The 13,941-nt window shown below is 34.3% G+C and overlaps 1 protein-coding gene across 1 annotated transcript; it reads right to left on the bottom strand.

Annotated features, from left to right (window-relative positions):
* Positions 1-6,284: 6,284 nt before the first annotated feature.
* On the bottom strand, positions 6,285-10,468 carry LOC107769891 (putative beta-D-xylosidase 7). The gene is made up of 6 exons (XM_016589149.2): positions 10,019-10,468; positions 9,106-9,408; positions 8,519-8,688; positions 8,298-8,389; positions 7,110-7,874; positions 6,285-7,005 (listed from the first exon to the last, which is right to left on the bottom strand). Exons 1-6 carry the CDS (start codon positions 10,409-10,411, stop codon positions 6,419-6,421), a joined length of 2,310 nt encoding a protein of 769 aa, XP_016444635.1. The 5' UTR covers positions 10,412-10,468; the 3' UTR covers positions 6,285-6,418.
* Between the last annotated feature and the right edge of the window lie 3,473 nt (positions 10,469-13,941).

The raw sequence follows: 13,941 nt of genomic DNA, 5'->3' as shown, positions 1-13,941 counted from the left end.
CATTTCTTAAAGAATATGTGATTTATAATTTTAATTTATGATAAATTGTAATTTATCTAATTTATGTTTATGGGGTATAATTTATCTATGGAAAATATTTTTAAAAATTTTCTTATTCCGATCAATGTAATTCTCTTTTTGAAGATGTTATCTTACTTGTGTAAATTAATTTTTAATATACAGAAAAGATGTAATTTTCCAGTGAAAATATTGATTTTACTTATGTTATTATAATAAAGGTATGATCCTATTTTAAAATTCTAATCATGTTTGTTTTTTTAAATCTGAGATGTAAATTTCAAATAAAAAATACCTATTAGGTTGACCCCAATCAACTCAAAAAAAATCAATTTAACGTTCCTAACAAATTTCGTATTAGTCATTACAAAATATATATTAAAGTAAATTATGACACCCGACAACTTTAAATCCTAGTTGGATAATGAAAAAGAGTTAAAACGATGAATTAATGTAGTACTTTAGCTTTTAAAATTAGTCAACATCACTCTATTAATTGAAAAGTGTTTAAACAAAAGTAGTACAGTACTACCTATTTTGGTTTCCGGCTATCACCTTTGCGGATTTTTATTTTTTTTCCTGTTAATGTAGACGAATGTTCCCTTCTTAAGCAATTTAATCCTAGTACTAGTATATATAGGAGACGCTCCTTTTATCTAAACTTGGCTATTTTTGCGAATAACTAAAGTTGCAATCCTTAAATGGTGTGAAGGCTTAAAGTTGAAAACATTAGGTGGCCTGATAATTATTTACTGTGACCGGCGGCTTTTGTCATATCACTGGAGACGTGCTCTTGTGGTGGCAACAGAACAAATGTGTCGACTTCTTTTTCGCCTAACCAAACGTGATATAGCATTTGGATCAAAATCAATGAAATCCAAAAACAGTTGCTAAACTACAGATGAGTGATATTAATAGTTTAAACCACTTAACATGTTTTAATATTAGTACATCTATTTATGATTGAAATGTTGTGTAGAACAAAGGCGAGTTGTACATCATATTTTTATTTTGCAAAAAAAATACAATTGCGAATATGATATTCCTTTTATCTTTCCAAAGGGATATGTTGAAGCTACTTCAAGCCAGAAACCAAGAACCTGATCCTTCCCGGCCTTGAAATCTTCCTAGCTTAGTTAGACAAATCAGTGACCCGGATAGAATTTTTTTGTTCTTTTTTTGCTCATGATCCAATATCTTTATTTTGCTTTATGCTTTGTGGATGACTAGTATCAATGATATTCAATTGTTTTTGTGCTCTAACTGTTTGTTGATGCTTCTTAGATGGCTAATATCATTAGATTGAAAAATGATGTTTGACTCCACGATTACATTTGAAGTAGCCCCAGTGGCCATGGATGATATCTATTAAAATCTGGTTATCTAACATAATTATGCAACTTTTCGATCATGCCAAAAGGGGAAAGATAGATTGTGCTTTTTACTTTGGACTGTGATGTTTATAACCTAATGAACCTGGTCCTTGATGATTTGTAACTTTAAACTGGAAAGTGTTCTAACAGTGTGTTGATGTTGAGCTGAGTTGAAACGGGTCTTATGCTTATGAAAAGCACAAAGTTTGTCATCATAAAAAAGGGAGAATTTATTGGAGTGAAGTTTGTTTTGATGATTGACAAAGGAACTCAAGCATGAACCAGGTCCATACACAGCGTACACAGACACGAGCATATTCGAGCACAAGGCATGTACATGAAGGAGATAAGCTTAAGTGGTTATATCTGATATTTCCTGAACGCAAAGGTTGCATAAGTGATAAGGAGAATGACTCCTCACTCGAAGAGAACTCTATTCTAGATAAGGGAGGAGTTAGAAGTTGAAGATAACTAGAACTCTTCCACCAAGGAAGAATATAACATTAAAATTCTATTTATTTCCTATTCTACTAAGTCTATATATTTCAGGATGTTCTCATTTTACAGGTACGCACAAACGCTGAAGTTAAACGAGAGTTGAGAGCAAAATAGCAAGGCATTTTGCAAGTAATTCTTGTGTGATTCAAGTGTGCGAACCTGAAGCTACATGAACCAGATAGAAGAACCAGTTCCAAGTGACTATCTTTTATTCTAGTTTCATTGTAGTAGAGCTTTGAGTTGTACCTTTCAGCTTTATCTAGAAGCAATTGTATTAGGTACACTGAGTATTATATTCAAGTTAGGGTTAACTTGAAGTTGTCGCAACAACTAGAGGCTGGTTGCCACAAAGGGTTAGAGGTAATCCTTAGGTTTACAAAAAGTTTTGTAAATGCTATTTTTGGCTCAATAATTTAGTGAAGTATTGGGAAAAATTCTACTGGGTAGTAGGTCGTAATTTTTTCACCTAGCATGGTGTTTCCCACGTAAAAATACTTGTGTTCTTTACTTTCCGCATTTATTATTCCGCAACAGTAGTATAAGGAACACATAGAAGAACCAGGTCCTTTTATAATCTGTGCTCGTTAAAATTGGACACCACACAAATCACCCCTCCCTCTTGTGTAGTATTGAAGTTAAAACAACAGTAACAGAGAGCAGGCTATGAGAGACAGGCGGTTTCAATATATATTCAGTTGGTTCAATCTCCATATAAGTATATAAAACATTGATTAATTGATGACAATTAGATATCTTAATAGAAGGATTTAAAACAACACCAATGAAGTAGATATGAGGAATTGGAAAGAAATAATTTTTGAATTTTTCTTGCATTTTTTCAACAGCATCCTTATATTTTTCTTTCTTCTTGAAATCAGAGAGTGAAGAGAAATTCAGCTATATGTACTAAAACCATAGTAATAGTATGGTAATAAGCTCCAGAAAACTCAACAATAGCTTTATAAAATTTTATGTAAAAATTTAACAACATCATTAATGGCCTCCCAAGTATTAGTTGTTAACAAACGATTTGGATCAGTACAATGCACATTAACAGCTTCAGTTATAGGCAATCTATATTTGTAGCAACATCTTAAAAATAAGTATGTATAATTCCATCTAGTAACAATTTCATCTGGTATGAATCTGGGGTTAAGGTTATGTTTGGTTTACTTAGTCTTAAATTTTCTAATTCTAGATTGTCTATTATTTTCTTAAATAACACCAATTGCTCTTCTAACATGAGTAATCTTAGTCAAAAATAAATCAATACCACTTTTAACAATTAATTTATAAACATGACATGCACACCTAACATGAAAGATATCATCGAGTGGTGGTTGCAAATGCAGTTTTAGTATTGAAATAGCGGCATTATTGTTAGAAGCATTATCAGAAGACATACACAATACTTTTTATTAAGATTGTAAAATACAACAGCTTCGCAAATAGTAGTACTTATAAAACCAATTGTATGACTCTGATCTTCATCATATTAAAAAGCGATAATACGTTTTTGCATACAAAAATTATCATCTGTCTTATGATATGTAATTGTCAAATAATCATTTCCATTAACATCATGGCCAATATCAGAAGTTAAAGAAACTCTACAAGGAAGGTGATCAAACAAATAATGTATATATGTCTAATATTGTCCATGAAGCCTAAAGATATCAGATCTACAAGTACTTCTAGGATACTTTTAAATAAAGGATTATAAATCCTTTGAATATACATAATAAGATATGATGAAGAAGCAAAAGAAAAAGGTAGACAACTCAAAGCAATCATTTTTTCTAACTCCTCATGGTCATTCATTTTATCATATTTCAAAAGTCCTCCACTACTAGGGTTTAGAGTTCCTTGATTTACATCTAAATCAGACCCCCATTCTATAGTATGAGTAATTTTTGTATGTCTACTAAGGATCCCAGTCCCCCCTAAATTTCCTCCAGTCTTATGTTTAAAATCATCTTTATAAATTTTGTATCTAACTCTATTAGAATCCTCTATTTCCTCAAAATATTTTCAAATTTTACTTCTCCTTTTCCGATGACTAGTAGTCAGAGCCACAGATGGTCTACTACTAGTGCCACGACCACCACCCATGCTACCAACCCCAACACTGCTAGGTGTAGGTTGTGTCTCGCTTTCAATTTCTAATTCATTATCTTATATGTCGTAATCTTCTTGTAATTGTTCATAATCTATATTATTATCAGGTGATGTTTCAGAAATATGTGTAAAATCATTTAAATCACTACCAGAAGTAGTAGCACCTCTTTTTCTATTTTTTCGATTACCCCGATTAACAACCTTATTACAAACTCGTTTTGCAGCATTAAACATATTGTGAAAATTTAACTACTAATAAAAATTAAATGTGCAAATAAAATATTAAATAAGAGAAAGAGTTGGAATGAGTGCACCGAATTTCGCAATAAATTGAACACTTGATGATTTTTGAAGTCTTGAAATTAAATTTCGCAACTCTTACGTTACCACAAATAAACTTCAATTGTTCAAAGTTCAAACTTCAAATAATACCATAAATAAAATTCCAAAAATTTAGAGTCAAATAGTTGATAGCAATTTAGTTGAAGCATGAGAGAATGACAATTGAGAATTTAGGTATGAGAATTGAGAGATGAGTGAAGAAATGAAGAAGAAAGGGGAGAAGGTCTATTTATAGTTTTTCAAAGTGCTAAATTAGTAAATAATAAAAGTGTTATTTTAAATTTTAAAATAAACCCAAAAAATGCTATTCTTGCAATTAAAAGTCATTGGACAACGGTTAAAACGGTAGTTGACCGTTGCTAACGATCAAATGTATTAAAAAAAAAATCAAAACTAGTCGTTGAATCGATCTGGATCGGTCCGGGCTGATCCGATTAACCGGTTCAAGCTTGACAAGACATTACTGGTTTGGACCGGTCCGGTTAATCGGTATCCAAATCGTCACCGGCACAGGCCGGTTCACCTCCAAACCCAGCCCTGCCCCGCCCCTTTACCATCGGTCCGGTTCGATCCTGTCTGGTTCGGTCCGGTCTGGAACCGGGCCAACTCAGCCCGTTTGACAGATTTAGTATGGTACGATGGTTGGTATCTATTCATTCTTAACCAGATGTCTGCGTTCGAGTCCTATAAATGTGGATTTCGAAATCAAATGATTTAAAGAAAATCCTACGTATGTTAATGTGTCCACCCCACGTCCTAGTTAAAGCTCGTTATCCCTTCTGAAGAGATCCATTTCCTTGAAGTCCAATAAGATTTGTAAATAGTAGCCTGTTTGGCCAAGCTGGAAAAATCAGCTTATTTTGAGAAGTGCTTTTTTCAAAAGTGCTTTTGAAAAAAGTACTTTTGTAGAGAAGCAGTTTGTGTTTGGCTAATCAGTCTGAAAAGTACTTTTGAGAAATAATTTGTGTTTGGCCAAGCTTTTAGAAAGTGTTTTTAAGTGTCAAATTACGAATAAGGACATGAATAGATTTACTTAATAATTAATATTATAAGTAAATAAATAATCTCAAAATTTTGTTATTACATGCAATAATTAATAAAAAATTCATTTTATTCAAGTAAAATATGAAAATAAAATTAAAAAGTACTTAATTCTTTTAATATAAGTTAAATATATTAAAATTCCTTCAACAAATATAAAAGCATTCATCCCTAAAGTCACTATATATTAAAAAGTTTTCCTAAAAATAAGAAGAAATATTTATAAATTAATATCCTAAGTATTAGGTTTAAGGGTTATTTTGGTATATACTATATTTTGTTAAGGGTATTTTAGGTAAGAAGAAAAGCCAAAACTGCTTCTACTTCTGATTTTGGAAAGAAGCTATTTTTTTCTGCTTCTCTGAAACTGCTTCTGCTTCTTCACAAAAGCACTTTTTTCCCCCAAATAAGCTTGGCCAAACACCTCAAGTTAGGAAAAAAAAGTGCTCTTGGGAAAAAAAAACACTTTTGGCCTCTTGAGAAGCTTGGCCAAACATGCTATAGATTGAATAGTTTAACCTAAAATATTGGATTGTGATCATCTAAATGATAAGTAGACAAGATCACCATACCTCATTTTTATTTTTATTTTCTTTTTTCCTCTTGTCCCACGTTAGTGTTTCTTCTATAAAGTCTATTATGAAATTATCAACTTCTAAAAAAAAAAATTTAAGTTATATTTTTTTGTATTCCAAAACATTACCAAGATGCTTACTCAGTCAAAGACAGATTTCCGACTCCAAACAAATGAAATGAAAAGTCACATAGAAACTGTCTTATCAGGCCAACTATATCTTTATCCACCTTACTCAAATAATCTTTTAGGAAGACTGAATAGCAGCTAATCAGAGACAATTAAAATGAAGAAATTAACATTTATTCTGCTTAAGAGACTAAAATCAACTGAAGCCAATATAAAATTTCAGATAAAAAATACAAGTAGGTGAGGTGGACTAAGAAAGGAGATGAACACTACAATTCCACATTAACTAACTAGTTATTAGGACTCGTATATGTGATCTAAAGGGTCATATGAATACAGTAACAGGATATTTCTTATCTTCCACAACAAGATAATATTTGCCTTCATCAATTACTGATATACCATATTCATTAGCCCTAGTGAAGTGTTCACAAGGGTTCACCACAAATTTGATTTTGGTCTTTTCCCCTGCATCTATATGTACACTCTTGAATCCAATCAACTGCTTTGTTGGAACCTCATCTCTCACCTTGGAATGCCTAAGAAACAACAATACAGGGTGTTTACCAGCTATCTTTCCCTTGTTTTCCACCACAACCTTAACTGAAATATTAGCCTTTTTGCAAGCCTCTGATCCAATATCCGAAACTGCTACATTAAGTAGTGAACCATGTTTTCTTGCCTTGTCTGTCTTTAGGTTATTGAAGTAGAGCTTGTCATGATTGACAGAGTCAATCTTGTATGAATAACTTGTGTAACTAAGGCCATATCCAAATTCATAAACTTTTGGCCCTTTGTAAAATCTGTATGTTCGCCCTGGATATCCAGTCGTTGAGTTAGGCCTCATGTTCATGTCTGTCATTGGTACTTTTGTGAATTCCTTGGGATACCAAGTCACTGGTAACCTGCCTCCTGAAAACTATATGTGATCTTGCATGTTAAACAAGTTTTCCAACAAAATATTACTTATAGTAGTAAAGAGAGTAAATACTAAGATTGTTGATGCTCAAGTTGACCTGCATTATGTTCTCCAAAAATGATCTGTGTTAGTGCAGCTGCTCCAGCCTCTCCAGGATAACCAATCCACAAGATGCCTCCGATTTTCGGGTTCTTCTTGGCAAAAGAAATGTCAATAGGACCTCCACCTACCAACACAAGTATAACAGGTTCAGCAGCAGCCTTGGCTACTGCTGTAATAAGAGTCTCTTGCTGGCCAGGCAGCCCCAGTTCTGTGCGATCCCAGCTCTCCCTCTCCATACGCTGGTCTAATCCCATTATTAAAACAACATACTGTGCCTTTTTAGCAACATCAACTGCTTCATGTGTTGCAGCAGAAGTACAGTTGACAAAGTTGCAGCCCGGATGGTAGTGTATGCTTTTCACGATGTGCTGAAATCCTTGGAGTAATGAAACATTCTTGCATGGAATGCCCGCGTAGTTACCTAAAAGTAATTCAGCATCATTTGCTTTTGGACCTATTACAGCAAGTGATGTGGTTTTGATCTTAGAAAGTGGAAGGAGTTTGGGAGAGTTCTTCAAAAGGACAATGCCATTTCTTGCTGCTTCAAGGGATAGATCCTGGTGCTTTTTACTACAAACCTCTGCTGTTGCAATGTTTCCATATTCCAATTTTCTTGGCTCACCATTGAATAGTCCTAACCTCATTCTAATAGAGAAGATATTGAGAAGAGCTCTGTCTATATCGGATTCTTGTAATTTCTTCTTCTCCAAAGCTAATCTTGCGTTGGTTCTCACGCAGGAACCACAGTTTACATCCATACCTGAATTTCAGTTGACAAGGAAAAAGTCAAACAGTTGTGATCAATTAAGTTGGCCTAGCATTGAGAGAACTTATAAATCACACCTTTTATCCACATATTGTGAAGAAATATGTCATTTGATACAAGTTGTTGCTTGTTTCTATAATAGTAAAATTAAAGTATCTTAGCAATGCAAGCGTTATCACCAGTATATAAGTTCAATATAAGTATATAAGAAACAACTACTGGAGATTATCTCTTTAGACTATAGGAATGTTGAGATCACTGAACATTCCAATTGAAGTTGCTAATTAACAATAAGGAGTGGAATAAGTTCTAATTAGATATGGTATGCATTTGAAACGCGTTTTACTCCAATTTCAGTAACAGACAAGAAATTCATTCTTTTTACAGCAAAATTAAAGCAGAGAAAGGATCAGTTACCAGCTTTGAGAGAAGCTGCAACTGCATCTTCCACTGTGTATCCCTGGTGATCATGCATAACCTTAACTGCATCGCAATCTGATACAATGGAACTTTTCAGCAATAGACAGCAGTTAGTTTTGTGGTGCTGGAATCATATTTCATCTTAGATTATTCAGTGAAACCCTGAATGTAGTAGAAACAAATATCCATTTGCTTATCTAACTAAGTAAACTTTTTACCCGTTGAAACCCCATTGTCCACGGACAGTCTTAGTCAGGAGATCATAGTTAGCGCAGTTAGAGACACCATTGAGACGACTATAAGCACACATTAGACTGGTGGCTTTTCCTTCTTCCACGCAACTCTTGAATGGTGGTTGAAATGAATCTGCCATATCCTGCGCTGTAACCTGAATGACACATTGTTTTAGATAACAATATGAAACTTCTCATCTGTTTGCATTTTTTCCTTTTGGTTCCAGAAGTGATTAATACTATATACTATGAAGCAGCATCAGTACATGAAATAACCAATGATAAAACATAGTAGGTGATATAGGATCGTTACATCTAAGACAAACAAATAGGATATACTATATTAGTAGTTTATTGCATCTTGCTTCTGTATTTAGCTAGTTGATCTGCCACATTGTTATGTTCCAAATCGTTCAGCATACAAATAAAATTAGCCTGAAATACAGGATTTTTGGCATCTACATTGAGGACCAATTCCCAGACCTAGGAAATTTGAAAGTTATGTACAATATAATCCTTAAACAGAACAAACATTGAATATCAGGTAAGAAAGGTCCAGGTTAGTTAGTGACCTGAGCATCGAAAGTGAAACGATAGTGGCCATTCCAGTGATCCAAATCCTGAGCTGTAAAGTGCTTACAGCAAGCTGAGGCTTGAAGATGCCCATCTTTTAGCTTCCCACCTCGAAAACTATCTCCTTGAAGTCCTCTTACATAAGCCACTCCGTATTTTCCTACCATCATCGGGTCCTCTCCAGCCGTCTCTTGAGCTCTACCCCATCTTGGGTCCCTTAGAATGTTTATATTCGGTGCAAAGAATGTCATTCCTTTTAGTTCACCAGCATTGTATACTGCTCTTGCTTCTCTTGAAATTGCCTAGGCAAATGTACAGCATATCAGTACTAGGTGTTAAGTTTACTCTAACATTCTACTGTAAAGAACTTGTTAATATCAGGCGCTACGTTTTTATTATTTCTTGAATTTCTTTACAAAACTTGATATCTGTTTCCAATAATCTAATACTCAATAATTCTTCTTATAGACCTATTTGACACGCTCTAAAATGCTCTTCTCCAAACTCGTGTTATGGAGAAGGTGTTTCCTACATAGTTTCTGTTGTTTGATTAGAAATAAATTTTGAGGCAATAAAAGTATCAAACACCAGTAAATAATTTCATCAAGATAATCATTCTGCAGAAACAATTTGTTTCCTAATCAAATAGGGAGTAAATGGTATACAAATATTCGCTCGTTTCAATTTATATACTATATGACATCTCTTTTAAAACGTCATTTTAGACAACGAACATTCAACTAATAGTAAGATCCTATATTCATTTTCTCACTAGTCACTACATATATTCATTTAAATATTTAGGGGTCGTTTGGTTCAAAAGCCTGGCTATTTCAGGATTATAATCCCTGAGATTATCACCAACATTATAACCTGGATAATCTATCGTATAGCTGACCAATAATTAAATACCTGAGCAATTCGATACCAGAGATGTTCGTCAAAAGTAGAAGCAGTAAGAATGATCTGAGGGAACTGAGTTGCAGTTGTAATGCTTTCATTGAAGGACATCCCTTCTCCTGCATATGTTAGGCCGTGTAACGATTCCGACCACCACTCGTAAGCAGAGATATTTAGCCGAGGAATGGCGGGTGCAGTGTTACCCAGTTGTGATATTTTCTCGTCCAAATTCAGCCGTGAAATTAGATCCTCTACCCTTTGGTGTATGGGTAATGATATGTTACAGAATGTAAATGTTCTGGTAACTGGGTTGGACGCGTCACATGAAAATGGAGGACGAGTTGATTCAGTACAGCTGAGAAATGAGATGATCATGGTGATCACTGCAATTTTATCAAGTCCCATGTTTTGGATTAATTTTCTAACACAAGAAGGAATGGTTAGGTTCGGCTCTTACTAGTGAAATACATTGGTTTGAAATGTAACTGTTGGAGTAATATTTAATTAGCTGTGTTAATAATGTCTTGATAATAAATTCAGGAATGAGATTAAGAGAATTTAGATTTAATTCACATCAAACTGTGAATTCATGTATTATATGCATCCTAGCATGTGTTTGATATACTACTTTTAAGTTTTGTCAATAGTCATAACATTAATACTTTAGCTTTATAATTCTACAACTATGTAGGTAATATAATATAGAGAGAAATTCATTTATAGCCCATCGGGCCAAATATATAGCCACAAATTGAGGGGGAAGTGCACGGTTAACCACTAATAACATATGTATTTACTTTTAAGCCACTGTTTAAAATGTCTTTAGTTTTTAGCCACTGCTTTAATAAATTTTAACTGCCCGGACGAAAATACCCTTCTGCTCATGTTCTTAACTTTTGAACTTAAGTTCAGGACTTCAGGACTACATGTCCTTAACTTTTAAACTTGGAACTCTAAGTTCAGAACTTTAGGACTACATGTCCTTAACTTTTGAACATGTCCTTAACTTTTGAACTTGGAACTCTAAGTTCAGGACTTCAGGACTACATGTCCTTAACTTTTGAACTTGGAACTCGAAGTTCAGGACCACCTGTCCTTAAGTTCTTGCTTGTAACTCTAAGTTAAGGACTACTTGTCCTTAACTTTTGAACTTGTAAGTCTAAGTTTATGACTTATTGCACTTAACTTTTGAGCTTGTTAGTCTAAGTTTAGGACCAAGTGTCCTTAACTTTTAAACTTGTAATTGTAAGTTCAGGACCAAGTGTCCTTAACTTTTGAGCTTGTTAGTCTAAGTTCAGGACCTATTGTCCTTAACTTTTGAGCTTGTCTTCTTAGCGTAAGTTCAGGACCTATTGTCCTTAACGTTTGAGCTTGTTAGTCTAAGTTCAGGACTTCAGAACCTATTGTCCTTAACTTTTGAACTTGTAACTGTAAGTTCAGGACCAAATGTCCTTAACTTTTGAGCTTGTTAATCTAAGTTCAGGACCTATTGTCCTTAACTTTTGAGCTTGTTAGTCTAAGTTCAGGACCAAGTGTCCTTAACTTTTGAACTTGTAATTCTAAGTTCAAGACCAAGTGTCCTTAACTTTTGAACTTGGAACTCGAAGTTCAGGACCAAGTGTCCTTAACTTTTGAACTTGGAACTGTAAGTTCAGGATCCATAATATTTCTAGTTTATTTCTTTCTTTAAATATTTCTTTTGTAACCACACTTTAATACTGTCAAATATTCATTGGCAAAACACAACTACAATTACCGGATAGCTCTAAACAAAAAGAAGCAGAAGTTGAACAGTGAGAAGAGCGAAGGCGATCAAAGCGGAAGAGGAATTTGAAAAGCTTTGAAACTTTTTGCGCACAAAAAGAGACGTTGGTGTTTATTAAAATGAAAGTCATACTAACTAGAGCTGTCAATATGGGCCGGGCCGGGCTAGCCCAGCTCGGCCCACGTGGGTTTTAGCAATTGATGGGCTGGGCTGGGCTAGCCCACCATTTTGATGGGCCTTATAATGGTCAGCCCACCCCAACCCTATGTGGGTCGCGGGCCCCCACGGGCCGGCTCATCATTTTTAAAAATATAATTTTATATTTTTTCTTTAAATCTGACCTAAAAAAAGATAATTATTTAAAAGTTAAAAAATATCTTATTGGGAAAAATTCGCAAAACTTAATAACTTTTTATATTGTTCCAATATATCACAATAAATACTAAAAAAAAGTAAAAGACAGGACTATATTTCATTCACTAAAAGTCAAAACTTAAAACAAACTATTCAAGAGAACGTTCATGATGCTTATGAGATATCCAACACATCATCTTCATCAAATACATTTGAATCCGCTTGTGACAAGGTCGTCTTAACATCTTCACTTTCATCAACAATTCATATGCAATATTAATTAGTTAAATATTAAAAATAATTAAATTTTAAAAATTAATAATATTTAAATTCACATAAAAAAAATATTACCAGTTTGAGTTCGGAAAAACGTGTGCAACCAATTTCGAGTAGTAACAAGTGTTTGGACATTTTCATAATAAATGCAACTTCTGTACTTTGTAAGAATACGTCACCAATGCTAAATGGTTATTCCGATGGTACAATGGTAATAAGAATGCTAAGTACATCACGCACCATCATTGAAAGATCGGGATATTTTCTAGAATGGTCCATCTAATACATGACAACATCATCTCTTGAAACTTCTCAAGAACAAGTTTTGGTTCCTCTTAGTAAAGATCCAATTCTGACTTTCCACCTCTAAAGGCAGTATACTTTTTATTTTTTATATATTTTAAATAAATATTTTATTAGGCCCATGGGCCGGCCCAGCCCAACCTCAGTCAAGCCTCACGGGCCACGGGCTTACTCGGGCCGGGCTTAAAAACCTTGTTTTTAAACGGGCTCCAAAAATTCTAGCCCAGCCCTGCTAAATCACGGGCTGGCCCAACGGGCCAAGCCCATATTGACGGCTCTAATACTAACTTAAGACGACAAGATCAGATAAGAAAATAAAATTCACGAATAATCATGAAAGGAACCAAAAAAAAATGAGCACTGCTATAAAAAAAATGCACCAAGGATAAAAAATGCTATTTCCGCAGGGGCCAAAATCAGAATAAGACAATAACATAAGGATAAAAAAAATGCTATTTTCCCATTTCTAAAGCACTGCGATAGCAATTGTCTAGGCATAAAGGTTCTGAACCTTGCGTCAGTCGCCGTTTGTGAGATGGCGGCACAATTCTTCTCCCTAACATGAAAGAGATAGAAGAAAGGGTAGCACAACCTTTTCATATTAATTTTAATAGACTAGTGGCTACTATTGCTAAGCATTAAAAATGTTGGATAAAAAGTAAATACCACTTTAAAAAGTGGCTACCCCACACAATTTTTACACAAATTGACCCATACAATTCATAGCCTAAAAACAATAACAACTAGTAGCAGTCGCCTCCCATCCATATCTTCCTTACAATCTTTCTTCTTCTCTCTCACGCCAGCAACCCATGGCTGTGAGGCCATGAGCGCTTTTCTCTTTCTCTCTCTCTCTCTCTCTCTCTCTCTCTAAAAAGTCTCTTTCGTTTCTCTCGTCTCCCTTTTCTTGTATTTCGGGGTTTGGATCCTTTATTCGGTTATGAAAAATCTGAAAGCTCATTGTAATTTTCATCTTATATTTTAATTCTTGTTTGCAATTCATGATTTTGGGCTATATCTGGGTTTTGAATGCAAATATGCTATGATCCCAATTTATTGCCATCGCAAACTTATGAACTCAGATCTATTATGGATAAGAAAGCATGCATCGTGTTGTGGACCACACATTTAAAATGCTGATGAGCTATGAGAATGTTGTGTTTTGTAGAATACTATGTTGGATCTGATGATCTGTGCTTTTTTTCAATTTCAATGTTGTGCTGGTTTTTCTAAATCT

This window comes from Nicotiana tabacum, chromosome 16 (genome assembly GCF_000715075.1).
Source record: "Nicotiana tabacum cultivar K326 chromosome 16, ASM71507v2, whole genome shotgun sequence".
NCBI lineage: Eukaryota > Viridiplantae > Streptophyta > Magnoliopsida > Solanales > Solanaceae > Nicotiana > Nicotiana tabacum.
Note: the sequence above shows the minus strand (reverse complement) of the source record. Positions and strands in the feature narration are given on the sequence as shown.

Excerpts from the sequence above, each read along its gene's own strand:
- LOC107769891 (XM_016589149.2), bottom strand. The coding sequence starts at position 10,411 with ATGGGACTTGATAAAATTGCAGTGATCACCATGATCATCTCATTTCTC. Across the intron at positions 9,409-10,018 it reads TCTGGTATCGAATTGCTCAG|GCAATTTCAAGAGAAGCAAG; the intron begins GTATTTAATTAT and ends ACATTTGCCTAG. Across the intron at positions 8,390-8,518 it reads GGACAATGGGGTTTCAACGG|TTCCATTGTATCAGATTGCG; the intron begins GTAAAAAGTTTA and ends ATTGCTGAAAAG.